Source organism: Dendrobates tinctorius, unplaced genomic scaffold (assembly GCF_039654945.1).
Source record: "Dendrobates tinctorius isolate UK_male_01 unplaced genomic scaffold, ASM3965494v1 ptg000103l, whole genome shotgun sequence".
In the NCBI taxonomy this organism is placed as follows: Eukaryota; Metazoa; Chordata; class Amphibia; order Anura; family Dendrobatidae; genus Dendrobates; species Dendrobates tinctorius.
The window spans coordinates 45,815,488-45,842,967 of NW_027361771.1; the positions used below are offsets into that span (position 1 = coordinate 45,815,488).

Below are 27,480 nucleotides of genomic sequence, written 5' to 3' on the forward strand. Positions count from 1 at the left end.
ACAGACTCGTTAGTGTGCCACGTTAACATTCTGGTGGTCAGCCACATTACCGAGCGAATCGCTTAGCCCATGTTTGGCTGGATCCTTGGAGATTGCCGTGGTCCTTGCTACCCTTTGCTTTGCCATTGTCTCCGAGGCTGAGGAGCCATGCACTGCCGATGGAAGAGTCTTTCTCATACACCAACCAGCAACAACACCACCGTATAAGTTATACACACTGGTAATAGGACACGCATGTGAGGTAACTCAGCAGGGACATGTATTCGTATTCTTCTCCCCCAGTGCATCGCCCCAACCCCCTTCACCATTATGTCTCCATAACACTACCAAGGCAGCACGTAGCAGACTTATACAAGAAGTAAGAACTCAGAGCTTTCCGTGTGCTCGTCAAATCCCTCCACAAATATGTATCAACACATAGTCTCTACAAGCTCCAACAAAATGGCGCCTACCGAACGCGCGTCAGTACGCTGAGCCTTCCACTCTAGCAGCCACTTATGCTAGTCACGTGGTACGCACAGACCGGAAGTCCCGGCATTACCGGGAGTGGCGGTAGGAAAATAAGATCGTCCTTCCGGCGGCCTCTCAGTGAGTGCTCAGTGTGAGTGTGGCTGTGCTGAGAGGGCGTTCTCCTCATATAGCCTCCATCACCATGTCTGTCTGCGCTTCATGCAGTGTATGTGTTACATGGAGGACGTTCACCTGCACAGGGTGCAGTCCTCGGCTCTCTCTGTAGGGGGCATCTCCTGTGTCCCCAGCACTGCATGGTGTATACACAGCAAACTCTGGCTTTTCCCCTGTGTATAGCACCATTCTGGCCACGTCAAGCTATACTGATGCTGAGGTGGGCAGTCGGTGGCCAAAAAGGACGACCGCTTCCCTTTCTTGGCTTTGGCCATTGCAGCGGAGCCTGGCTCTTAGAGAAACCGCTGACCGTGCCCATTGATAGGGTCTGGGTAATATCAGTCAGCCATAAGGTTAGGTTATAAAATAAAAAGTCACTGTCACTTTTCCCAGTCTCCACCACTCTGGGTTGTGCCGCTCCCAGGATCCGCTACTTCCCTCCGGCGCTAGGAAGGGGATGTGGACAAGATGGCTTTCAGAAGAGTTCTGCATGGTTATATAACCCCTTAGGTTCTTGGTCAGTAGTGGTCGCAGCATCTAAGGTGTTTAATGGGTTTCCCTGGTAGCCAGGAGGAGTAACGGAAGCATTTACTTGTCCCCCACACCATGGAACGCATTAATAGTTTTGGGGTGCTCAGTACGGGGTCTGGGAGAAGCTGCTCAGTTAAGTAGGCATTGCAATTACCCGGGATAGTGAACACCTGGAGACAGCTAGCGCCTCCCAGGCACAGATTGGCAAGTCGAGCTGTCAATTAACACACTGACAGCTCAGCACGCCCCTGAACCAGACTGGAAGGCCATGCTGTCAATCAAAGTACTGACATCTTCAACACACCCCTGTACCGGATTAGATGGCCATGCTGTCAATCAAAGTACAGACAGCTTCAGCACACCCCTGTACCGGATTAGATGGCCATGCTGTCAATCAAAGTACAGACAGCTTCAGCACACCCCTGTACCGGATTGGACGTCCGAGCTATCAGTAACTGCATCCCAGACACCCTGAGGGGTGGAACAGTGACACCTTTGACATTTTTAAAACAATGGAGTTGTGTGAAAGCTTGTTTCTTTGGTGGCAATTTGACGTTTTTAGTGATAACTTTTCTTGGTACATGCACTGTTGTTGCTTTTATATGTATTTTTTTGGTGGGACTGCTGTTACTGAAAAAAAAAAAAACATGATTCTGACATTTTTTGGGGACTTGATCACTTGTTCTGTATACTGCAATATAACGCTATTGCAGTATATAGAGGAAATAAAGGTGTCCCGTGAATGCAAGCCACAGGGCAGGGACAGTCATTGCAGACCCCCAGCCTCCGTTACAGCCCCCATAAGCACCCAATGATTTTGTCTCCGGCAGGCAATTGTTGCATGGAACAATGCATCCTCAGACCTTGCGCTTTAAATGCCGATGTCAGAGAATTGATAGCGGCATAAATAAGGGGTTGTCAGCAGTGAGTAGAGCAGCCTGCAAATATGACGCAAGCTCAGCTCCTGAACCCACATACACAGTGACCCAACAGTGCGCTTACCAGTTCATCTATTGTTGGAAAGGGGTTAATCATGTTGCAATTTCTGAATATCTTTGTTATATCGCAAGTGAACTTTTTCCACTTATTTCTGCAGTTTAGGATCTTATGCACTGAATTCTTCTGATACTGTAGCCTGTTAGACATTGCTCCTGGTCCAGACTGACCCACCAAGGATGGAAAAGGATAGAGAAAAGATAAGTGAGACGTTATTAAACCTCACCTTGGAGATCGTTTACCTACTGACTGGAGAGGTAAGGAATTTTGGGAGTTACAGTCGGGAAAATAAGTATTTGATACGCTGCTGATTTTGCAAGTTATCCCACCTACAAAGAATGGAGAGGTCTGTAATTGTGATCGTAGGTGCACTTCAACTGTGATAAAAAGAATCTAAAAATATAAAAAACAGAAGATCACGTTGTTTGATTTTTACATACCATATATACTCGAATTTAAAGGGAACCTGTCAGCAGTTTTGGCCACTATAAGATGCGGCCACTGCCTTTCAGGACTTATCTACAGCATTCTATAATGCTGTAGATAAACCCCCGATCCGACCTGCAAGATAAGAAAAATAAGTTCTATTATACTCACCCGGGGGGGGACCTTTTGGTCCAATGGGTGTTGCAGGTCTTGGTATAGCGCCTCCCATCGTCTTGCGATGCCGCCCTCTTGCTTGCTTCATCGCTCCCCGGCATCGCGCTCCTGCGCAGGCATACTTATCTGCCCTGTTGAGGGCAGACCAAAGTACTGCGGTGCGCAGGCGTCGGGAGAGGCCGAACAACAAAAGCAATTGTTACCATCCACCTTCCATGTCTCCCCTTTTCCGCATAGACTGTAAGCTTGCGAGCAGGGCCCTCATTCCTCTTGGTATCTGTTTTGATCTATGTGTTTATTGTTATGCTGTAATGTCTATTGTCTGTACAAGTCCCCTCTAAAATGTAAAGTGCTGCGGAATATGTCGGCGCTATAGAAATAAAATTATTATTGTTGTTATTAAAGGTCAGAGAGGCCCAGCGCCTGTGCACTGCAGTACTTTACTCTGCCCTCAACAGGGCAGATAAGTACGCCTGCGCAGGAGCGCAATGTCGGAGATTGATGAAGCAAGCAGGAGGGCGGCATCGCAAGACGATGGGAGACGCCGGACCTGGACTTGCGACACCCATCGGACCGAACTGCATCGGACCACCTTCCCTCTGGGTGAGTATAATAAAACTTATTTTTCTTATCTTGCAGGTCGGATTGGGGGCCTAGCTACAGCATTATAAAATGCTGTAGATAAGCCCTGAAAGGCGGTGGCCGTATCTTATATTGGCCAAAACTGCTTTAAGTTGAGGCACCAATTTTGCCACGAAAAACTGGGAAAACTTATTAACTCGAGTATAAGCTGAGTATGCATCATCCCCATCCTGGTATGCATTGTTCCTCATCCCTATACTGGTATACATGCCCCCCCATCCCTACCTTGTATGCATGGCACCCTAATCCCTATCCTGGTATGTATGTCTCACATTAAAAAAGCATTAAAAAAAGCAAACCTCTTAATTACCTTACTGCGCTCCCTCACAGCGCCTTGTTCTGGTGCCAGCAGCTGCTTTATGCTTGTAAGCAGCTCTTACTGATGGAAGGAGATTGTTGGCCAAAATCTCGCTATACATGACCCCATCCATCCTCTCTTCAATACGGTGCAGTTGTCCTGTCCCCTTTGCAGAAAAGCACAACCAAAGTATGATGTTTCCCCCACCATGCATTATGGTTGGGACAGTGTTCTGGGGGTTGTACTTATCCTTCTTCCTCCAAAACTGGTGAGCGGAGTTGATACAAAAAAGTTCTATTTTGGTCTCATTTGACCACATGACCTTCTTCAATGCCTGCTCTGGATCATCCAGATCAGATGGTCATTGACAAACTTCAAACGGACATGTGCTGGCGTGAGCAGGGGGACCTTACTTGCTCAGGATCCTTCAGGATTTTAATACATGATTGCATAGTGTGTTACTAATGGTAATGTTTGAGACTTTGGTCCCTGCTCTCTTCAGGTCATTGAGCAGGTCCTTCCGTGTAGTTCTCAGCTTTCTTGATTAGAGTTAAGCAAATTTGTTCGGGTTCCCTTTTATTCGGCAAGCTATAGCGCCTGCCCAATAAGCTGCAGAGGGAACCCCGCTTCCTTGATCGCGCCGTCTGAACAGCTGATCGCCACCGCAGCTGCATGTGTTGCGGCTGTGTCACAGTTACAGCATATGCATGGAGAGCCTGTGTGTTGGGCTCTCCATTCATGTGCAGTGACACAGTTGCAACACAGCTGCGGCGGCAATCAGCTGTTCAACCAGCGCGATCCAGGAAGCCCAGTTCCCTCTGCGGTTTAATCGGTAAGCTCTATAGCTTGCTGTATAAAAGAGAACCCAAACAAATTCGCTCAACTCTATTCTCAGAATCATTATTACCTCACAAGACGAGATCATGCATGGAGCCCCAGACTGAGGAAGATTGACCGTCATCTTGTGTTTCTTCCATTTTCTAATAATTGCTCCAACAGTTGTTGCCTTCTTACCAAGCTGCTTTTGTCCATTCCAGACTTGTGCAGTTCTACAGTTTTGTCCCTGGTGTCCTTAGGCAGCTCTTTCGTCTTGGCCATGGTGGAGAGGTTGGAGAGTAACTGAGTGAATGGACAGGTGTCTTTTATACAGATAACGAGTGCAGTTAATACCGGTAATGAGTGCAGAGTAGGAGGGCTTCTTAAAGAAAAAACTTACAGGTCTGGGAGAGCCAGAATTCTTGCTAGTTCGTTGGTCGGTGACCAAATACTTGTTTCATGCAATAAAATGCAAATTAATTATGTAATTATGTAAAAAATATGATTTTTGTTTTTCTATTTTATCAAATAATTTCATGCAATAAAATGTTAATTATGTAAAAATCCTACAATGTGATTTTCTGGATTTTTTTTCAAAATTCTGTTTCTCACAGTTGAAGTGTACCTGCGATAAAAATTACAGACCTCTCCATTCTTTGTAGGTGGAAAAACTTGCAAAAGCAGCACTGTATGAAATAATTATTTTACAAACTGTACATGGTATTACTAGTTGCTTGACTGTTACATTTTTTTGCTGGCAGAATGCACAGCTGAGAAATCCTGGAATTCTATAGTCAAGGCCATTGTATGATGCCAGAAACCTTTTGTGCAAAACTCTTGTAGGTTCTTGATAAATGTAGCAGGATGCTAGAAGGGGTCAACTTTAAAGGGAATCTGTCAGTAGGACGACCCTCCTTAGGGTATGTGCACACGTTGCAGAAAATTTCTGCACAAAAACCTGAATCCCTTCCCAGAAACCGCACCTATTTTTCCGCGGCGGTTTTTGTGCGTTTTTTGCGCGTTTTTGATGCGTTTTTTACCGCAGCGGTTTCTAAAAGCATGGGAGAAGCCTAAACCGCGGAAAAAAACGCAAAATTAATGTGCATGCTGCGGTTTTTACCGCGATGCGGTTTTTTCGCGATAAAAAACGCATCAATGTGCACAAAAAGTGCAAAATGCATAGAAATGACTGTGCACCTTATTTTTAGCGGTTTTATAGTGAAAACCGCGGTAAAAACCGCTAAAAAAACGCTGTGTGTGAACACAGCCTAAGCCATCTATATGGGAATTTAGGTAATAGGAATAGATTGATAGGCCGGGGTCACACTTGTGAGAAACTCACATCAATACCCAGCACTGCCACCAGCACTTGGGACCGGAGCAAGCGGCTGCATAGAAATACATGCAGCCACACACTCCAGTCCCCAGTGCTGGGTATTGATGCAGGTTTCTCACATCGCACTCACAAGTGTGACCCTGGCCATACCTTGATATCTGTAATCTGTTGTATTATTCCAGGAAAATCCACATTTTTCATATATATAAATTAGTGTTAGTTCTGATTTCACTGCAGAGCTGTTTTATGATAACAAAGAATTAGTCATTACATGTCTTAGGCTCAGTTCACACGTGGCGTTTTTTTCGCGTTTCCGCGGCGGTTTTAACCGTGCGATTTTGACGCGAAAACGCAAAAAATAAGCATCCCATGCATTCCTATGGGATTCCGCAATGCTGTGCTAATGCTGCGGTTTTTACCGCGGCGGAATCGCTTCGCGGTAAAAAACGCAGCATGCTCATTAATTTTGCGGAATCGCGGCGATCCCACACCCATAGGTATGCATTGTTCCGCTTACTTCCCGCATGTGGCTTTGCACAACATGCGGAAAGTAAGCAGAACATTTGCGGATGGTACCCACGGTCCGGAGGAGAGGAGACTGTTCTCCGGGCTTTGGGTACCATATCCCTGTAAAAAATAGAATTTAAAATAAAAAATATTGTTATTCTCACCCTCCGGCGTCCCGCGCAGCCTTCCCGCCTCTCTCCACGCTCTCGTTCCCAGTAATCCTTTGCGAAAATGCCCGCGATGGCGTCCGTTCTCGCGGGATCGCGAAGTCTCACGGTCATTCACGCGACGTCATCGCGAATAACCGCGAGACGTCGCGATCCCGCGAGAACGGACGCCATCGCGGGCATTTTCGCAAAGGATTACTGGGAACGGCTGCGCGGGACGTCGTAAGGTAAGAATAACACCATTTTTTTTTCTTACATTCTATCTTTTACTATTGATGCTACATAGGCGGCCTCAGTAGTAAAAAGTTGGTCACACTTGTCAAACACTGTGTTTCACGAGTGTGACCAACCTGTCAATCAGTTCTCCAAGCGATACTACAGATCGCTTGGAAAACGCTAGCATTCTGCAAGCTAATTACGCTTGCAAAATGCTAGTTTTTTCGCGGGAATTTAAAATGCGATTTTCCCGCGGAATGGAATTCCGGAATTCTCGCGGTAATTTCCGCGAGAGTTCCACTACGTGTGAACTTAGCCTAACTCTGGTAGCGCTCACTTTCATTTATAATAAGCTCTGGAAGCAGATTCTCAGGGAGATCTATGCCCCACCCATAGTCCTGAACATCTCATTTACATATAAGAAAAACGTGTATTTCTCTGGAATAACACATCAGATTGCAAATATCGAGGTATCATTTTATTCAGCTTCCTATGACCTACATGCTCATATAGGCAGCTTAGGAGGTTTGATCCTGCTGACAGATTCCCTTTAAAAGTTCTAATCTGCAAATGCCACTTCAGTGTTGGATCCACTTATACTGGTTAAATAGTAATTGATGCAATGCACCCCTAAGACTACGTTCCCACGATCAGCTTTTGGTGAGTTTGTGATGTTGCAGATTTTCTGAACCTATTAGGTAAATCAGGTTAATTGTTTTTTGCATGCGTTTTTGACATTGCATTTTTTTTAGTTTCTTGTTGGTATGTCATGTTTTAAACAAAGATGCTTTGTTTTACATACTTCTGGTACTTCTTACCTTTGGCTTTGACAGAACTTTATTGATACAGTCATGCGCAAATTATATGCATTTTTTTACAAGTTTCTGCTGCAGAACCACACTGAAAGCGCACGTCTGTTTCTTATATACTGATTTTATGCATCTACTGAAAGTGTATGGCTGGAGTCACACTGCCATAATTCTCGTGCGATAATTGCATCTCACTTCACGAACTGGCCGGCACCTCTCCTGACCTGAGCATGACAGCATAATGGATTACTATGCAGCTGTCAAACTCAGGTCAGGAGAGGTGCCGGCCAGGGCCAGTTTTACAATGCGATTCTCGCACGAGAATTATGGCAGTGTGACTTCAGCCTATGGGAAAAATCTGCACATAAAGTTCGGTGTACCCGCAAGAGAAATGGTAATGTTGTAGATTTGAAATACGTACCACAGGTCAGTTTACGCTGAGTTAAAAAAAAAAAAAGCACAGTTAAATCCCGTCCACTTTGCTGGAACTGTATGACACTGTGTTTGCGCTGCAGTGAAAATATGCAGCTTCAAAAACTCTCCAAAGACTCGCTGTGGGCGCACAGCCTTAACCCGTTAGCGACAGAGCCAGTTTGCAGCTTAATGACCAGGCCAATTTGTACAATTCTGACCACTGTCCCTTTATGAGGTTATAACTCTGGAATGCTTTAATGGATCCCGCTGATTCTAAGACTGTTTTTTCGTGACATATTGTACTTCATGTTAGTGGTAAAATTTCTTCGATAAGTCTTGTGTTTATTTATGAAAAAAACGGAAATATGGCGAAAAATTTGAAAATTTTGCAATTTTAAAACTTTAAATTTTTATGCCCTCAAATCATAGAGATGTGTCACACAAATTTCTTAATAAATAACATTTCCCACATGTCTACTTTACATCAGCACAATTTTGGAAGCAAAATTTTTTTTTGTTAGGGAGTTATAAGGGTTAAAAGTTGACCAGCGATTTCTCATTTTTACAACAAAATTTACAAAACCATTTTTTTTAGGGACCACATCATATTTAAAGTCATTTTGAGGGGTGTACATGACAGAAAATACCCAAAAGTGGCTCCATTCTAAACACTAGACCCCTCAAGGTGCTCAAAACCACATTCAAGAAGTTTATTAACCCTTTAAGTGCTTCACAGGAACTAAAGCAATGTGGAAGGAAAAAATTAACATTTAACTTTTTTTTGCAAAAAATTTAATTCAGAACCAATTTTTTTTATTTTCACAAGTGTTAAAAGAGAAAATCAACCACAAAATTTGTTGTACAATTTCTCCTGAATACGCCGATACCCCATATGTGGGGGTAAACCACTTTTTCAGCACACGGCAGCGCTCGCAAGGGATGGAGCGCCGTTTGACTTTTTCAACGCAGAATTGGCTGGAATTGAGATCGGATGCCATGTTGCGTTCGGAGAGCCCTTAATGTGCCTAAACAGTGGAAACCTCCAACAAGTGACCCCATTTTGGAAACTAGACCCATTAAGGAACTTATCTAGATGTGTGGTGAGCACTTTGAACCCCCAAGGGTTTCACAGAAGTTTATAACGTAGAGCCGTGAAAATAAGAAATCTATTTTTTTCCACAAAAATGATCTTTTCGCCCTCAAATTTTTATTTTTTACAAGGGTAACAGGAGAAATCATACCCGCACAGTTGTTATGCGATTTGTCCTGAGTACGCCGATACCCCATATGTGGGGGGGAACCACTGTTTGGGCGCATGGGAGAGCTCGGAAGGGAAGGAGTGCCATTTTGGAATGCAGACTTTGATGGAATGGTCTGCGGGCATCATGTTGCGCTTGCAGAGCCCCTGATGGGCCTAAACAGTGGAAACCCCCCACAAGTGACCCCATTTTGGAAATTAGACCCCCTAAGGAACTTATCTAGATGTGTGGTGAGCACTTTGAACCCCCAAGCGCTTCACAAAAGTTTATAAACGCAGAGCCGTGAAAATAAAAAGTCTTTTTTTATTTCCACAAAAGTGATTTTTTAGACCCCAATTTTTAGACCCCCAAAGTTGGCAAATAGTGGAAACCCCTCAATTCTTGCTCCAACCCTAACCCCAACACACCCCTAACCCTAATCCCAACCCTAATCCTAACCCTAATTCTAGTTCGCCCTAACCCTAATTCTAACCCTAGCCGTGACCCGAGCCCTAACCCTAGCCCAACCCTAGCCCTAGCACAACCCTAACCCTAGCCTAACCCTAGCCCTAGCACAACCCTAGCCCAACCCTAACCCTAGCCTAACCCTAGCCCAACCCTAACCCTAGCCCAACCCTAACCCTACCCTAACCCTAGCCCAACCCTAACCCTACCCTAACCCTAGCCCAACCCTAACCCTAATGGAAAACTGAAAAAAAAAATATTTTCTTTATTTCATTATATTGGCCTATATAAGGGAGTGATAAACGGGGGGGTTATGTACTATTTTTTTTATTTTGATCACTATGATCGTTTATCATAGTGATCAAAATAATGAATGGAATCTGCCAGCCGGAGCCGGCAGATTCCCGGCGGGTGCACTGCGCATGCGCCCGCCATTTTCAAGATGGCGGCGCCCATCGGAGGATGCCGGTGGGACCACCGGGAGGGGACGGAGGGCCACGGAGAGGTACCGGGGGGGATCGGGGACCCTATTTCTCTCTCTGATGTGCGATCACATCAGAGGAGAAAGAAATAAAATGTAAAATCGCGGCTTTTTTTTTTGCGGTCGCCGTTATAGGGTTAATAACGGCGATCGCAAAAGCGGGGGTTGGTAAAAACCGACCGATTCATGTTCTCAGGGGTCTCGGCTACCCCTGGCAGCCGAGACCCCGGAGAAAATCCGACACTGGGGGGCACTATTCACTTAAATCACAGCGCCGTGAATTAACGGCGCTGTGGTTTTAGTATCCTTAATTACCGCCGTTAAAAGGCGTATCGGCGGTCGTTAAGGGAACCTGTCACCAGGTTTTTGCTACCCCATCTGAGGGCACCATGATACAGCGTCAGAGAGCCTGATTCCAGCAATGTATCACTTACTGGGTTGCTTGTTGTGATTTTGATAAAATCACAGCTCTGTCTGTTACAGATCTAGCAGTTCTCTGAATGCTGAGCTCTGTATAACCCCATCCACCCCACTGATTGGCGGCTTTCTGTGTACGCTGCATAGAAATCACTGAAATAACTTATCTGATCTGAATAAGTGCTCACTGTAGGATACGAAGTGGGTTGTTTTGAGAGGGAGTGTAGTAAATATGGGATCTCCAAATTTGGGGTTATGCCATAGAGATTTTGGTGGTTGTTCTGGGATTATTTGTTTTTAGGGGGTTCTGTAGAGTCTCGTTACAATATGGGTCAACATATGAGAAGGTCTCCTGATGAGTCCTCCATGTTCTGAACTACGAAACGCGTAGAGACGATATACTGGAGAGTGAGTGTGGATTGCCACCTCATGCTATATGTATTGTTGATACATTGGGTTTATGTTGTTTTTCTCCTATGCCTCACTGGGGGACACAGAGACAGTGGGTGTTATGCTGCTGGCCACTAGGAGGACACTAAGAAACCAGAAAAAAGTTAGTTCCTCCCCTGCAGTATACACCCTCTCACTGGCTGAGATTTCTCCAGTTCTTGCTTAGTGTCTATAGGAGGCACTTGGGTCTGGTTTGATTTTTCTGTAAATTTTTATTTTTTAATTAACGGAGTGAAGGGGGCGACCGTTCTACGGCCCGCTCTCTCCCGAACCAACAACAGGCAAGCACGCGGAGTATACCTCCCCGTACATTTTCCTGCGACGATTGGGGCTGATTCTTCTGGCGATGATGGCGATGATCCTTACTGTCCCGGTAATCCACGGATACAAGGGCAAGTGCATGGAGACGTCTGGAACAGCGCTTCCAAATGCCCTGAATCAGCCCCATAGCGCTCCATCTCCCTGCCATAGGGAGGATCGATTGAGCATACCCCTTTAAGAACTCCTCCAGCTCTGCTTCATCAGCCAGGAGGATGAGAAGACCTGCATGGATGGCCCCGGACAGCGCGGCCTGCCGAGCACTGGAGTGGTGGTATGGGGTCGGGTCCTGGCCCCCGGGAGAAGCGCTGTCTTTTACCTCAGCTGCCGTTAACCCTTTCAGGAGCGCTATGCCTACTCTAGACAGCCGGATACAGGGTGACACCACAGGGCCACCACTTTCCTCCTGGGGGACACAGCACAGGACCGTGGGTAAGCTGCATCTGTCCTCAGATTAATGCGTAACCCTTTCCCGGCACATTCCCTGCAGCTGCAGCCAGACTCTGCCGTTAACCCTTTCAGGAGGAGGCTAAACGGGATGCTAAGAAGCACACTGCGTTTTTTACCGTGTGTACCACTTGCAAGTCTGCCTTACCCAGTGCACAGACTTATCCGTTACGTACGGACTGCGCCCCCGACTGCGCTCCAACGCCCTTCGCCGCTGCTTCTGACGGGCTTCCTGCGTTTAGTACCCCTGAGTGGGCTGCGTCCCTGTCACGGTCGGTGGAGTCTCTGACCCAGGCTATATTCTCCCTCCGGGGGGACTCTTTAAGTCAGAGAGCGTCCTTACCTCCCGAGGAGGGCTCTGGCGTCGGCCGGGAACCGTCCACCAGCAGGGGCCATACTCGTTCAAGGGATGGTCAGGTCTCTAGAAAGCGGACCCATGACGCGTCCTCTAGTCACGTTCGTGCCTCAGCATCGGCGACTCCTGTCTCTCGCTCTCCCTCTCCTGAGGTTCACAACGAGCACGACTCTGAATTCAAATCTGACATGTCAGCCCCTCAGAATCCCCCAACTGATCAAGAGTCGCTTGATTCTCTTATAGAATCAGTCAACAGGATTCTGAAGTTGGATGAGGAAAATATTCCCGCTTCAGCACACTCTGTCTCATTTAAGAAAACCAAGCGTGTGCGCAGGTTATTTACCAGCCATCCGGAGTTTAAGGAAATTGTCCAGAAACATAGGGATTGGCCACAGAAGCGGTTCACAGGGCAAAAGTCTACTCAGGCTAAATACCCTTTTGCTCCAGACTTAATGAAGGCTTGGTTACAGTCCCCTTCGGTAGACCCTCCTGTATCGCGTCTTGCTTCTAAAACGCTCCTGTTTCTGAGGGTTCCTCAGTCAGAAACCCCTCCGTTCGGTTCTTTTTTAAGCTTCAGGAGCAGCGTATTTTCCATCTTTCGCGGCAATTTGGGTCACTAAGGCAATGGCCGCTTGGGCAGAAGTCTTGATTACTTCCTTCCAGGTCACCAATCTTCCTCCGGAGGCAACCATTGTCGCCAGGCAGATAATTCACGCAGCGGACTTTGTAGTAGACGCTTCTTTTAATGCGATCTCCATTAGAAGAGCCCTATGGCTCCGCGGCTGGCGGGCGGATGCCACATCTAAAAGATCGTTGACTTCTCTCCCCTTTCAAACGGGTCGTCTTTTTGGAGAGAAACTGGACCAGCTCATTTCTGATACTACCGGGGGAAAAAGTAAATTCCTTCCTCAACAAAAGGCTGTTCGGCCGTTTCGCAATCAACAGCCGACGCGTTTTCAATTTTTTTCGCAACAATTGCGGTTGGTCCTCCTCTACCTTCTCTTTTGGATCAGGTAGGTCCCGCGCGCGGAGACAGAGGCTCCCAGGTCTCATACAGTCCTAACCGCTCTTGGAAACCCAGGCCTAGGGCTTCTAGATCTAGGGGAGCCAGATCTCATAGATCTACCCAATGACTTGTTGCGGTATCCGGCAGACACCGATAAAGTTGGCGGTCGCCTACTTTCCATCAGCCACACCTGGCTCGCGGTCGTCCACGACAAGTGGGTCAGGGAGCTGGTGTCCTCCGGAGACAAGATAGAATTTTCTTCTCCCCCCTCCAACTCGGTTTTTTCCTTTCCTCTCCCCCCCAAGAAAAAGACAAGAGCCTTCCTTCGGGCTGTTCAGGTTCTGCTAAGGGACGAAGTCATCATTCCGGTCCCTCATCACGAGAGGTTTAGGGGATTTTATTCAAACCTTTTTTGTGGTTCCAAAAAAGCACGGGACGATGCGACCCATTCTGGATCTCAGACTGTTAAATCAGTTTGTCAAGGTACGGCGATTCCGAATGGAATATCTCCAATCAGTTGTCTCTTCCACCAGCAGTTCCTGCGTTTTGCAATTCATGAGGAACACTTCCAGTTCATTGCCTTGCCCTTCGGACTCGCCACCGCCCCCAGGGTCTTTACCAAGGTCATGGTGCCTATCATGGCCATTCTCCACTCTCGGGGAGTAGTGGTGTTACCGTATCTGCACGACCTGCTCATCAAGGATCCGTCCCTTCCAGCCTGCGAGGAATAGTTTGTATGTTCTCCCCGTGTTTGCGTGGGTTTCCTCCGGGTACTCCGGTTTCCTCCCACATTCTAAAGACATACTTATATAGGGAATTTAGATTGTGAGCCCCATCGGGGACAGTGAGGATAATGTGTGCAAACTGTAAAGCGCTGTGGAATATGTTAGCGCTATATAAAAATAAAGATTATTATTTATTATAACAGTAAATACACTTTCTCGTAGTCTTTCCCGAAACCGGCTCAGCAGATTTCCTTTTTAGGAATGATCTTGGACACTTCCCGCGGGTTGGTCATTCTCCCTCCTGAAAAGACCCAAGCCTTACAATAGGCGGTGCGGACTCTTTCCCGACCGGTTTCTCACTCCGTTCGTTTCAGCATGAGAGTTCTCGGAAAGATGGTGGCTGCGATGGAAGCAGTTCCATCTCCGTACCTTACAACATGCGTTGCTGTTAGCTTGGGACAAGAACCCGTTCTCCCTGGACCGCCGGATCCTTCTGTCCCTGCGGGTCAGGCAAGCCCTCAGGTGGTGGACACTGAGGGCCTCCCTGAATCAAGGGAGGTCTTTTCTCCCAGCAAGATGGTTGATAGTAACCACCGACGCAAGTCTGCTCGGCTGGGGTGCGGTCTTTCGTCACCACACGGCACAGGGTCGTTGGTCGACCTGAGAGTCACGTCTCCCCATCATCATTTTGGAGACATGAGCGATCAGATTAGCTCTACGGAGTTTCCACCATCTCCTCGCAGGTCACCCCATCAGGATCCAATCCGACAACACCACTGCGGTAGCGTATATCAACCACCAGGGAGGTACCCGGAGCAGGATGGCCATGCACGAAGTGAGTCACATTCTCCATTGGGCCGAGACCAATCATTCGCCCATCTCAGCAATCCACATCCCGGGCATAGAAAATTGGGCGGCAGATTTTCTCAGTCGCCAAGGCATTGCCTCAGGAGAGTGGTCTCTTCAGCCGGAAGTCTTTCAGCAGATTTGTCATCTCTGGGGGACACTGGTTGTGAATCTCATGGCCTAAAGACTAAACAACAAGGTGCCATGGTTCATTGCCCGATCGCACGATCCATGCGCCATCAGAGCAGACGCCCTAGTTCTGCCATGGCACCGGTTCCGGCTCCTGTACATCTTTCCCCCTCTTCCCTTGCTTCCGAGGGTCATCAAGAAGATCAGAGCGGAGGGAATACCAGCGATCCTAGTCGCGCCAGATTGGCCGCGCCGAGCATGGTATGCAGAACTGATACAACTAGTCGCCGACGTCCCCTGGCGACTTCCAGATCGCATGGATCTGCTCTTACAGGGCCCGATTTACCACCAGAACTCTGGGGCCCTGTCTTTGATGGCGTGGCCATTGAATCCTGGATTTTAGCACAGGCTGGGTTCTCTCACGACGTGATTTCTACTATGATTAGTGCTAGGAAGCCTGTGTCCATGCGCATCTATCACCGCACCTGGAAAACCTTCATTTCATGGTGCAAGGATCATGGTCGATCACCTCTGGTGTTTTCCATTCCGGTCATATTGGAATTCCTTCAATCCGCATTAAAATCAGGCCTCGCGCTTAGCTCGCTCAAGGGCCAAATTTCGGCCTCGTCAGTGCTTTTCCAATGCAAAATTGCCACCAAACTTCAGGTCAAAACGTTCATTTAGGGAGTTTCCCATGTGGTGCCTCCTTATAAAAGGCCATTGGAATCATGGGCCCTTAACCTAGTTCTCGGGGCCTTACAGGAGGCTCCTTTTGAACCGCTGCAGGACGTGTCACTGACCGTCCTCTCTTGGAAGGTGGTCTTTCTAGTTGCAATTACGTCAATCAGACAAGTTTCGGAATTGGCAGCCCTGTCCTGCCGTTCTCCGTTCCTGAATTTTCATCCGGACAAGGTGGTTCTCAGGACGTCCCCGTCCTTCCTGCCCAAGGTCGTCTGTTGTGAGTTCATTTTCTGGTCTACCAGTTGTGAGTTCTTCCACGCTCCCTCTGGTGGTAACAGGAGGTAGTGAGGCTGATTTAATCAGTAGAGATCTGCCACCTGATAATGAGGATGACAATTGGACCTCAGGAATCTCAGATTGGATTTAAGACAGCCGACGCCCTACTCTGGTGCTGGTGATTCCTTCTGCTTGTCAGGTCTTGGTTCTCAGCTCTGTTCTAGTCAGCTCAAGCTAAGTTTTTCTGCTAATGTTCACACTTTATTTTGTTGTTCTATTCAGTTTTTTTGTGTGGTCAGCCAGCCCCGGCTGGGGCTGTGCTGAATTTCCACTCTTATTTATCTGTATTTGCCAATTTGCTTTTTGTCCCTTATTAGATTGGCCTCTTTTTGCTCTGTCTCAGAATATTTCAGAGTGCTGATATAGTGGGAGAAGTCTAGTGACTTCAGGGTTAATTTTGTTATCAGAAGTGTTGGACATTATTTTGTAGGGTTTTGGGCAGATTGCAGACAGTGTCTTTCCTTTCCTTTCTAGTTAGTTTGGGCCCCATCGTTTGCTCAGCCTATTTTCCTGCCTGTGTTTGTGTTTTCATCTTGTTTCACCGTCAATACATGTGTGGGGGCTGTCTATTCCTTTGGGGTCTGCTCTGGGGCAGTTAGTTTTCCCCTTTTCTTGCTTTAGGCTTATTTAGTCCTCCGGCCGTGACGAGGCGTCTAGGTTAATCGTAGGTACGCTCCACGGCTGCTGCTAGTTGTGTGGTTAGGATCAGGGATCTGCAATCTGCATACACTGTGTTCCAAATTATTATGCAAAAAATATTTCCTCATATTTTATCTAAATTACCTATATGAATTGCAGTCATTGTTATTTTCCAGTCATCTAATATTCTAGTATAATTGCAATGTTTTTGAACAAACTGCCTATGAAAACAGTATATTTTTAAAAATAAGAAACACTCAAAATGCATGTTCCAAATTATTATGCACAGCAGAGTTTTCAACCTTTTTATTTTTATTTTGAGCAAAAAAATGGTCAGTTGTGAAATTATAAGCATTATCAGCTTATTACAAAATGAAATCAAACAGTTTTCAAGTCAAAACTTTATTCTAGGTGATGTTACATTTGCACATAGGACCCCTTGTTCGAAAGAAGCTTCTGAACTCTCTCGTCCATTGAATTTGTCAGTTTTTGGATGGTTTGTGCTTCAATTGTTTTGCATGTGGACAGAATACCCTCCCAGAGCTGATGCTTAGATGTGAACTGCCTCCCGCCATCATAGACACTCCTTTTGATGTTGCTCCAGAGGTTCTCAATGGGGTTGAGGTCAGGGGAAGATGGTGGTCACACCATAAGTTTGTCCTCTTTTATGCCCATTGCAGCCAGAGATGCAGATGTGTTATTTGCAGCATGAGACGGTGCATTATCATGCATGAAAATTATCTTGCTGCGGAAAGCACGGTTCTTCCTCTTGAACCATGGCAGGAAGTGCTGTTTTAGAAACTCCACATAGATTATGGAGTTCATCTTTACCCCTTCAGGGATCCTAAAGGGGCCAGCAATCTCTCTCCCCATGATTCCAGCCCAAAACATTACTCCACCTCCTCCTTGTTGGTGCCTTAGCCGTGTTTTCATGGGGTGTCCATCAACCAGCCATCCTCCACTCTATCCATCTGGACCATCGAGCATTGCACGGCACTCATCGGTGAACAAAACAGTTTGGAAGTCAGTCTTCATGTCTCGTTTGGCCCACTGGAGCCGTTTCTGCTTGTGTGCAGTGGATAGAGGTGGTCGACAGGATGGCTTACGCACAGCTGCAAACCTCTGAAGGACCCTGCATCTTGTTGTTCGGGGGACGTTGGAGGCACCAGCAGCTTCAAAAACTTGTCTGCTGCTATGACAAGGCATTTTTGCAGCTGCTCTTTTAACCTGACGCAATTGCCTGTTGGAAAGAGTCCTCAATTTTTCCTTATCAGCACGCACACGTGTGTGCTGGGAATCAGCTACATACTTCTTGATTGTGCGATGATCACAATGAAGTGTCTTGGCAATGTTGATTGTAGTCATGCCTTGACCTAAATACCCCACAATTTGTTGCTTCTCAGCAGCCGACACATCCTTTTTCTTTCCCATTTTGGCAAAAAATGTAGGCTGCTTAATAATGTGGAACAGCCTTCTTAAGTAGTCTTGCCTTTATTTGGACACACCTGCCAAACTAATTTGCTCAGGTATCTGCAATTGCTTTCAGTGATATAAAGAGCGCTGACACACATCACCATCAATGAGTTTAAATGACAAACAAAAAAATTCTAACCTTATCACTCCTCTTTTTGCATAATAATTTGGAACACAGTTTAGTTACCAACCTCTCTGGTTTTTCTGGGGCTTAGCATGTTTAATTTTTTTCCTCCTTGGTGACCCATTCATAACAGTCGTCTCCTCTTTCCATCTCAACAAGGAAATTGTTTTGCCTTCCTTTTGTCCGGCGCCAGTCCATCGCATAGAGAAGGCCCTCCACACCCTGGATGTGGTTAGGGCGCTGAGACGGTACATCTCGCGGACGGCTCCCTTCCACAAGTCAGATGCCCTGTTCATGCTTCCAGAGGGGCATAGGAAAGGTCTAGCCGCGTCAAAAGCAACACTAGCCAGGTGGATTCGCTTGGCGATTCAGGAATCCTACCGTGTCAGGAATGCGCCTGTCCCAGCGGGGATTAAGGCGCACTTTACCTGGTCAGTAGGCGCCTCTTGGGCCATTCGGGAACCAGGCCTCGGCAGAACAAGTCTGCAAGGCTGCGACTTGGTCCAGTCTGCATACTTTTACAAAACATTACTAAATTCATTCTCAGGCCTGTCCGCAAGGCTACGACTTGGTCCAGCCTGCATACTTTTACAAACATTGCCTAATTCATTCTCAGGCCTCTGCGGATGCAGCTCACGGCAGACGTAGCCTGCAATCGGCAGTACCTCAGTGTTGACTCAGTGGTACATGGGGTATTAGCAGATGTATGCTCCCCACCCAGGGACTGCTTTAGGACGTCCCACTGTCTCTGTGTCCCCCGATGAGGCGTAGGAGAAATAGGGATTTTTGTGTACTCACCGTAAAATCCTTTTCCCTGAGCCAATCATTGGGGGACACAGCACCCACCCTGTTTAGCCTATTGGCTCACTGTAGCATTCTTAGGTTTTGACATAGTTATGGTTATTGTTGACTGTTAATGCTCCCCTACTGCTTTTTTCACCGAACTGGAGGAATCTCAGCCAGCGAGAGGGTGTATACTGCAGGGGAGGAGCTAACTTTTTTTCTGGTTTACTTAGTGTCCTCCTAGTGGCCAGCAGCCTAACACCCACTGTCTCTGTGTCCCCCAATGATTGGCTCGGAGAAAAGGATTTTACGGTGAGTACACAAAAATCCCTATTTTTCTGTGTGTATTAGTCAGTCTCTGGATGATTTCAGAGGGTGAATTGGTATTTTTAACTAATAAAGTTGAATTCTATCTTATCAGTGATATGTGTACACTGCATAAGCAGAAAGCAGGATTATATAGAGCTCATGAATATAGAGGACTACATGGCTACAGGTTTACTAGTCATTTAGTTATAACCACCTGCTGATAAAACAGCAATTTATTATAAAAACTATAGTAAGCAGGTCAGTAAGTGATACATCGTTGGAATCGGTGTCTCTATCCCTACATCATCCTGGTGTCAAAAATCTGGTGACATATTACCTTAAAAAAATAAAAGTCAAAGATGAGTGGCCTTGGCCTTACAAGTGTGCAGCGGTTTGGTACTGCCCTAATGTTTTGTGATATTTCTTCTTGCCACACACACACAGGAATGCATAGTCGTGAAGAAGACACCTGGCGAGGACGACTTTCCTACCAAACACCCCCAAGAATGGAGCAAGATCCAGAGCCCCATCACATGGCTTCATATTCACTCAGTATTTCATATCAGAAAAAATAGGACAAAGATCCTAGTACTCACCAACAAGATCACTGAGCTGCTGACCAGAGAGGTGAGCGCTGCTGGGAATACTGGGGCATTATGCAGTATCACCAAGAAAGGTGTCTGGATGATGACTGTATCATTGTGTGCCAGGATTTTGCAGAATATGTCTGCCCGGAGAAGTGGAAGTATGTAGAAGGACATAGCGATCTATGCAAAGCTGACCTAGATGAGGACCAAAAGCCTATTGCCTCACCGGGTAAGAGGATTATTTTGTTAACCCCAAGCCACTTTGTAGGTTAATGACAAGGCCTTAATGATGAAATCTGACCACTGTCACTTTATGTGGTTATAACTCTGGAACGCTTCAATGTATCTCGCTGATTCTGAGACTGTTTTTTCGTGACATATTGTATGATATTAGTAGAATTTCATCAAAATTTCTTGTGTTTATTTGTGAAAAAAGTGTAAATTTGGCAAAAATGTTGAAAATTTCACAATCTTCAAACTTTTAATTTTTATGCCCCTAAATCAGAGTGTTATGTCACACAAAATACTTAATAAGTAACTTCCCACAAGTCTACTTCATAGCAGCACAATTTTTGAAACATAATTTTTTTTGTTAGGAAGTTATAAGGGTTAAAATTTGACCAGCGATTTCTCATTTTTTCAACAAAATTTACAAAACCATTTTTTAGGGACCACATCACATTTGAAGTGACTCTGAGGGGTGTACATGACAGAAAATACCAAAAAGTGACACCATCCCAAAAACTGCACCCCTCATGGTGCTCAAAACCACATTCAAGAAGTTTATTAACTCTTCAGGTGCTTCACTAGAATTGAAGCAAGGTGGAAGGAAAAAATGAACATTTAACTTTTAGGCCGGGGTCACACTAGCGAGGAATACGGATGAGTGAGAGGCGCTAAAAGCACGGATTACACACGGACAAATGATTCTCTATGGGGCAGCTCCCAACAGCCGTATATTTCTCATCCGTATTTTACGGTCCGTGCAGCATGCTGCGATTGTCAGCGTACTACGCCCGTAATACGCCAATGCAAGTCTATGGGTGCACAAAAAATACGGATTACGCACGGACCACACATGTGACTTGCGAGAGATACGCACCCGGTGTCTTTTAGAAAAGCCGGCAATTCAGTGCGCTATACAGTAAACTCACACTGACAGGTTTAATAAAGAAAGAAAGAATAGATATATACACATAGAATACATATATATATATATATATATATATATATACACATACATGTCATTGTGACAAACATATATATATATTTATATTTCACAGAGTTCTACATAGCAGAATAGCCGCTAATTAAATTGCCGGCTTCTATCAAATCCTTCCCCAACCCGACATGAAATGACACATGGTTTACATACAGTAAAGCATTTCATTTCATGTTTTTTTATATGTCCCTGACTAATAGATGATGGTTTGTGTGCAAAATTTGGGAGTTGTAGTTGTTATTTTAAGGGGTTAATTCGTTGTTAAAAAATGCGTGGGCTTCCCATTGCCCTGTTAGCGGTGGCGAGTGGGTTAATCTAACAAAGGGTTAATGTCACCATTCGATTGTAAGGTGACATTAACCCTTTGGTAGATGAACCCATTCGCCACCACTACAGGGCAATGGGAAGCCCACGCATTTTTTAACAACTAATTAACCCCTTAAAATAACAACTACAACTCCCAAATTTTTCACACAAACCCTCATCTAATTATTAGTCAGGGACATATAAAAAACATGAAATGAAATGCTTTACTGAGTGTAAACCATGTGTCATTTCATGTCGGGTTGGGGAAGGGTTTGATAGAAGCCGGCAATTTAATTAGCGGCTATTCTGCTATGAAGAACTCTGTGAAGTATAAATATATATATATATGTTTGTCACAATGACATGTATGTATGTATATATATATATATATATATATATATATATATATATATACATTCTATGTGTCTATATCTATTATTTTGTTTCTGTTAGAAACCCTGTCATAGGGCTCCATTATATGTCCATTTTGCAAGGCGGCGAGAAATCTCGCCATATGGATTGCATACGGATGCCATACGGATTACATATGGATGCTGACATGCGCAAAATACGCAACCACACCTTGCTTACGGATGACATGCGGAGCACTATTTAGGGGTCATTCATCCGTATTACGCCTGTAAACTACGGACCGTATTTTGCGTCGGTTAGTGTGACCCCGGCCTTATTCTCAAAAAATTTACTTCGGACACAATTTTTTTTATTTTGTCAAGGGTATCAGGAGCAAACCACAATATTTGTTGTGCAACTTCTCCTGAGTACACCGATACCCCATATGTGGAGGAAGAGCACTCTTTAGGCGCACGGCAGGACTCGGAAGGGAAGGAGCATCATTTGAGGTTTTGAACGTAAAATTGTCTGGAATCCAGAGCGGACGCCATGTCACATTTGGAGAGCCCTGATATACCTAAACAGTGGATATCCTCCATAAGTGACCCCATTTTGGAAACTAGACCCCCCCCCCAAGATACTTATCTAGATGTGTAGTGAGCACTTTGAACCCTCAAGTGCTTCACAGAAGTTAATAATGTAGAGCCATGAAAATAAAAAATGATATTTTTTCTACAAAAATGATCTTTTTGTCCTGAATTTTTTATTTTCCCCCAGGGTTACAGGAAAAATTGGGCCCCAAAAGTTGTTGTTCAATTTGTCCTGAGTATGCTGATACCCCATATGTGGGGGATAGACCTCTGTTTGGGTGCACGGCAGAGCTCAGAAGGGAAGGAGCGCCATTTTACTTTTTCTTTGCAAAATTGGCTGGAATTGAGATCGGACGCCATGTCGTGTTTGGAGAACCCCTGATGTGCCTAAACAGTAGAAACTCCCCACAAGTGACACCATTTTGGAAACTAGACCCCCCCTAAGGAACTTATTTAGATGTGAGATGAGCACTCTGAACCCCCAAGTGCTTCACATAAATTTATAACGTAGAGCCGTGAAAATAAGAAAATCATATTTTTTCCACAAAAATGATCTTTTTGCCCCCAATTTTTTATTTTCACAAAAGTAACAGGAGAAATTGGACCCCAAAAGTTGTTGTGCAATTTGTCCTGAGTACTCTGATACCCCATATGTGGAGGTAAACCACTGTGATCGCCTTACTGCGATCTTTGGGAGGCCGAATGAACAAATCCACAAAAGGTGAAGAATTGGTTTTATTTTTTACGCTGTTCCTCGTTCGGTATAAGTGATATGGCGACTTTATTCTTCGGGTCGGCGCGATTACAGCCAAACCAGATTTATATGTTTTTTGGTTTTTTTTTATGTCTAGCTTCTGTCACACACTAAAAGAAGCTTTTTCATCACCACATTTTGAGAGCTATAGTTTTTCCATATTTCGGCCCACAGAGTCATGTCAGGTCTTGTTTTTTGCAGGACGAGCTGATGTTTTTATTGGTACCATTTTCGGGCACATGCCATTTTTTGATTGTTTTCTATTCTGATTTTTGTGGCGGCAGAATGAACAAAAACTTGCAATTCAGGATTTTTTTTTCTCCGATCTGCACGTGGTGAAATTGGTAAGGCAGTTTTATTCTTCGGGTCAGTACGATTAGAGCGATGCCATATTTATATTTTTTTTATGTTTTGGCGCTTTTACACAATAAAAACTTTTATAGAAAAAATGCATCGCTTTATTCTGACCGCTATAACTTTTTTATTTTTGCGCTGATGGAGCTGTATGGTGGCTTGTTTTTTGCAGGACAAGATGGCGTTTTCAGTGATACTATTTTTATTTACATTCGTCTTTTTGATCGCGTTTTATTCCACTTTTTTCCAAGCGGTATGATGATGAAGTAGAGTTTGCTACTTTTTTGTGTTTTTTTACGGCGTTCACTGAAGGGGGTAACTAGTGTGACACTTTTATGGATCAAATTTTTATGGACGCTGTGATACCAAACGAGTGCTTTTTTTTGTTTATTTCATTTTTTTACATAAAAGTGTATTTATTAGTGGATTTTTTTATTCTATTATTTTTTAATATTTCTTTTTTTACATATTTTTTTAAAATGTTTTCTTTTTTTACCTAGTCCCTTTATGGGACTTTCACTTTTTTACTTTGATTGCAGATATAATGCATTGCAATGCACTAGCATTGCAGTGCATTATACCTGTACTGAAAGCTTCTGACAACATGCTGTGAGCATGGTCTCAGAGGCTTTCTGTAGCTTGATGACCCGGAGGTAGTCATGACGTCCCTGAGTCACCACGGCAACTATCAGGCCCTGCGATGCCGTCGCGGGGACACCGATCTTAAGGCAGAGGGGGCTCCAGTCCCTCTGCCTCCCTCCTGTATTAGGGGGTTAACAGCCAGGGGCAGCGCGGACGCCGCTCCTGGTTGTTAGTGCAGAAGCACAGCGTTCTGGGTGCGGGGACCGACGGCATGGGTCTCCGCACCTCTTCCCGTGCCTCTTAGCTGTCACAGACAGCTGTTGGCACTGAACTACCACTGCATGTTTACACGCAGTGACAGTTTAAATTCATGATGGGCATAGTCCGTCATGGTGCGAGAACTACGTCCGTCATTGGACGTTAAAGGGTTAATTGGAAAAGCAATGTTCACGTCACTATATATCCATTTACGGATCACCACATGTAAGCCACGCATTCTGTTATTGTGTGTGGGTTTTTTTCAGATGGATCCAGCAATACAAGTACGCCAAAGAGATGTTCCAGTCCGTTTTATTCCCAGGATTGTGCAGAGGATGATCAGGTAGGTATATGGTCTGTATATGAGCTTTCTCCTTTTTATTTTATTTTTTTAGAACTCATCCCAAGCCAAGTTTTACATCAGTTGTCCCACTTTCAGTTGTCCCACTGCAAAGTCCTCCCAATTATCTGGAGTGGAACCTGTCAGGAAGTTATTTTTCCTGCCGTCCCCTACTGGGGAGACCCTGTTCACACTGCATTTTTGGGGTGCATTTGTAGGTTCCATTTGAATACCGATAAAAATGAGACTGAGATGGGATCCAGATAAACCCCCTGACGGTGTTATAGACTGCAATGACACAAATGGTGTTCAAATGAACTCCATTTGAGTTTTTCTGAGGTGTCCCTATAGAGGGATTAAATAACAAATTTAGGATAGGTCATTAATATCTGATTGGTAATTGTTGGGGCAATACCCGCTCCTTCGCATGTAGGAGTTTAGTGATCATTTTCAACCCACAGGTGTCTCTCACAGGCTTTTATACCATTGGGACGTGGAAATATAACATTTTAGTGGTCAAAATATCATTTTTTTTTTATTTGCTGCAAATTTGTCAGGTGCACAAGGGTTAATAGGTGAAACTGGAGCCCAGAATACTGTATATTCCGCAATTTTTCCTGGACGCTTAGAAATTACTGTTTGGCCACACATCAGGGCAGAGAAGAAGGCACTATTTGGCTTTTGGAGCCTTAGAATAGTTTACTGGTGACATTTGTGGAGCCCCTAAGGTGCCCGAACAGCAAGAAAACCCCAAGTGACCACATTGTAGAAATTGCACCTCTCAATGAATTCATCCATGACTGCAGTGACTATTTTGTAACATCCAGGCACGCTTTAATCTGGAGAATTGCAAGTCTGACAGTTTAGTGTTCATAGATTGTGTCCCCATACAGCGTAGTTCCTAATATATTGTAGTGCCCCCACACATTGTGCCCAACTTGTGCTTCTGGTGATACTCACCCCGTAAATTGTTAATCAGCCTGTCCCCACTACAATAATGCCAAACTTGTGGCTGCTTACTGTGGTTTAGGTACAGTGGGGGGTCAGAAGGAGGGAGGGCATTTAGATTTGGGAGCGCAGACATCACTAGATTTTATTTGAGGAGTTGGGAGCCATGTCGCTTTTCCAGAGTCTTTCTTCTACCAGTAACGTGGGAACCCCCAATAGTTCCAGTGACAGATGACGGACCTGAATGGGGGCTGGTTTTGTGCAGAATAAGTTAGGGCTTTTATTGGTAACATTTTAGGGTACATAATATTTTTTGATCGCTTTCAGTATAAGTCTGATCACATTTTTGTGCTCTATGCTCAGCACTTATGATGGGGTTTCCGTGTAAATCCCACAAAATGCGATTCAGTCGAAACCCCGGCAGAACCACCTACTCTAATGAGGCAGATGGAGACGGTTTAGACTCTGTTTGCCGTCTAGTTCCTCTGGTATACATCTTTTTAGTCGACCACAATTGTGCGCTTTAAAAAAAGCCAAAAATGATGGGACCCCGCCGGAACATAGACCAGACGAAGTCTGCCTCATGATAATGAGTTGTTTTGTTTCAGAGGTTTTGTCTGAATCGTGGTTTTTTGGGGATTTACACGGAATCCCCTGTGTAAGCGCTCAGCGTAGAACGCAGGATAAATGTGAGCTGAGCCTTACTGCGATCTTTGGAAGTCACAATGAACAAATCAGGTGAAGAATCGGTTTTATTTTTTAACGCTGTTCCATGTGCGGTATAAGCGATTAGATGACTTTATTCTTTGGGTCAGTGCGATTGCAGTAATACCAGATTTACATAGTATTTTTTTTTATGTTTTGCTAATATCCCACAATAAAAATGCTTTTTATAGAATTAGTTATTTCTACGCCATATTCTGAGATCTGTAACTTTTTTATTTTTTGGCAAACATGGCTTATTTTTTGTGTGATACGTTTTAAAACAGCGATTAGGTATAAAGCCCCTTAACAAGCTGCATTTTAATGCATATAGGGGTTAAAGGAGGTTATGATTGGTTTTTTTTTATTAAGGATTTGCCTTACTAGTTATTTGTCTGATTAGAATGTTATCTGATTGTTCAATCAGGCTGAAAATCTTATTGATATTAAAGTTGAAGTAATGGATGACGACGAAGAAGCATATGGGATGTGTGATGTAAAGTGCAAGGAAGAGGAAATACCTGTAGAAATCACCACTCGTAAGTAATAAAAGCTGAGTAATGAAGAGTCACATATTCTCTTTTTTCCAGAACAAACTGTCTAGGAATCTTGCTTTTTACCTCCTGCCACAGTTAATAGGATTCAGAGACAAAAAAATGGCTTTTTACATCAGATGTTATTAGTAGAGGTTTGAAAAGCAGAGCACCAAAAGTTAAAATCTGTAGTCCTTAATTTACTGTTCCGTCCCAAATTTACACTGACTTACTGGCAATTATTTTACTGTTTGTCAGATTTTGACATTTTAAAAACACTTTAAAGAGTAACTATTGTTTTAATTTTCTAAATGAATACTACTCATGAAAATAAGAAACTTTGTAATATATCTTATCGGATAAATCTGCTTCTTCTTCCTCCTGACTGAATCAATTATTCTCAAAATTCAGTCAATACAGGTTTTCCAATTACTGAGATGGTAGTTGCTGCTCATAACATTCTATGGAGCTTGAGGTAGAATCTCCTGAATTGGCCTCTAGCTCCTCCCTCGCCATAGAATATTCAAAGCACCAACTGTCATGTATCTCAGTAATGTCTTCACTGAATACAGATTTTGGCCATGATCTGAAAGTGAAAGCTCAATCTAGGAGAAAGAAGCAGATTACTCTATTCAGATATATCACAAAAGTTTTTTTATTTGATGCAGCTCACCCCAGCTGCCCCTCCTGCTTAGGCCTGTTTCACACATCCGTTTGTGTCCATCAGTCAAAATCCGCCGTTTGGAAAAAAAAACGGATCCGCCATTTTTCTTGG

The 27,480-nt window shown here is 44.7% G+C and overlaps 1 protein-coding gene across 2 annotated transcripts in view; it reads left to right on the top strand.

Annotated features, from left to right (window-relative positions):
- The first annotated feature begins 530 nt into the window (after positions 1–530).
- The window catches only part of LOC141100131 (uncharacterized), a 66,822-nt gene continuing 39,872 nt past the window's right edge, over positions 531–27,480 (top strand). For both annotated transcript variants that reach the window (XM_073588391.1, XM_073588392.1), the window contains exons 1-6: positions 531–588; positions 2,252–2,408; positions 19,623–19,805; positions 19,889–19,994; positions 24,449–24,525; positions 26,600–26,711. In XM_073588391.1, the coding sequence (XP_073444492.1) occupies positions 2,331–2,408; positions 19,623–19,805; positions 19,889–19,994; positions 24,449–24,525; positions 26,600–26,711 (556 nt within the window). In that variant the 5' untranslated portion in view covers positions 531–588; positions 2,252–2,330. The remainder of the gene's footprint in view (positions 589–2,251; positions 2,409–19,622; positions 19,806–19,888; positions 19,995–24,448; positions 24,526–26,599; positions 26,712–27,480) is intronic.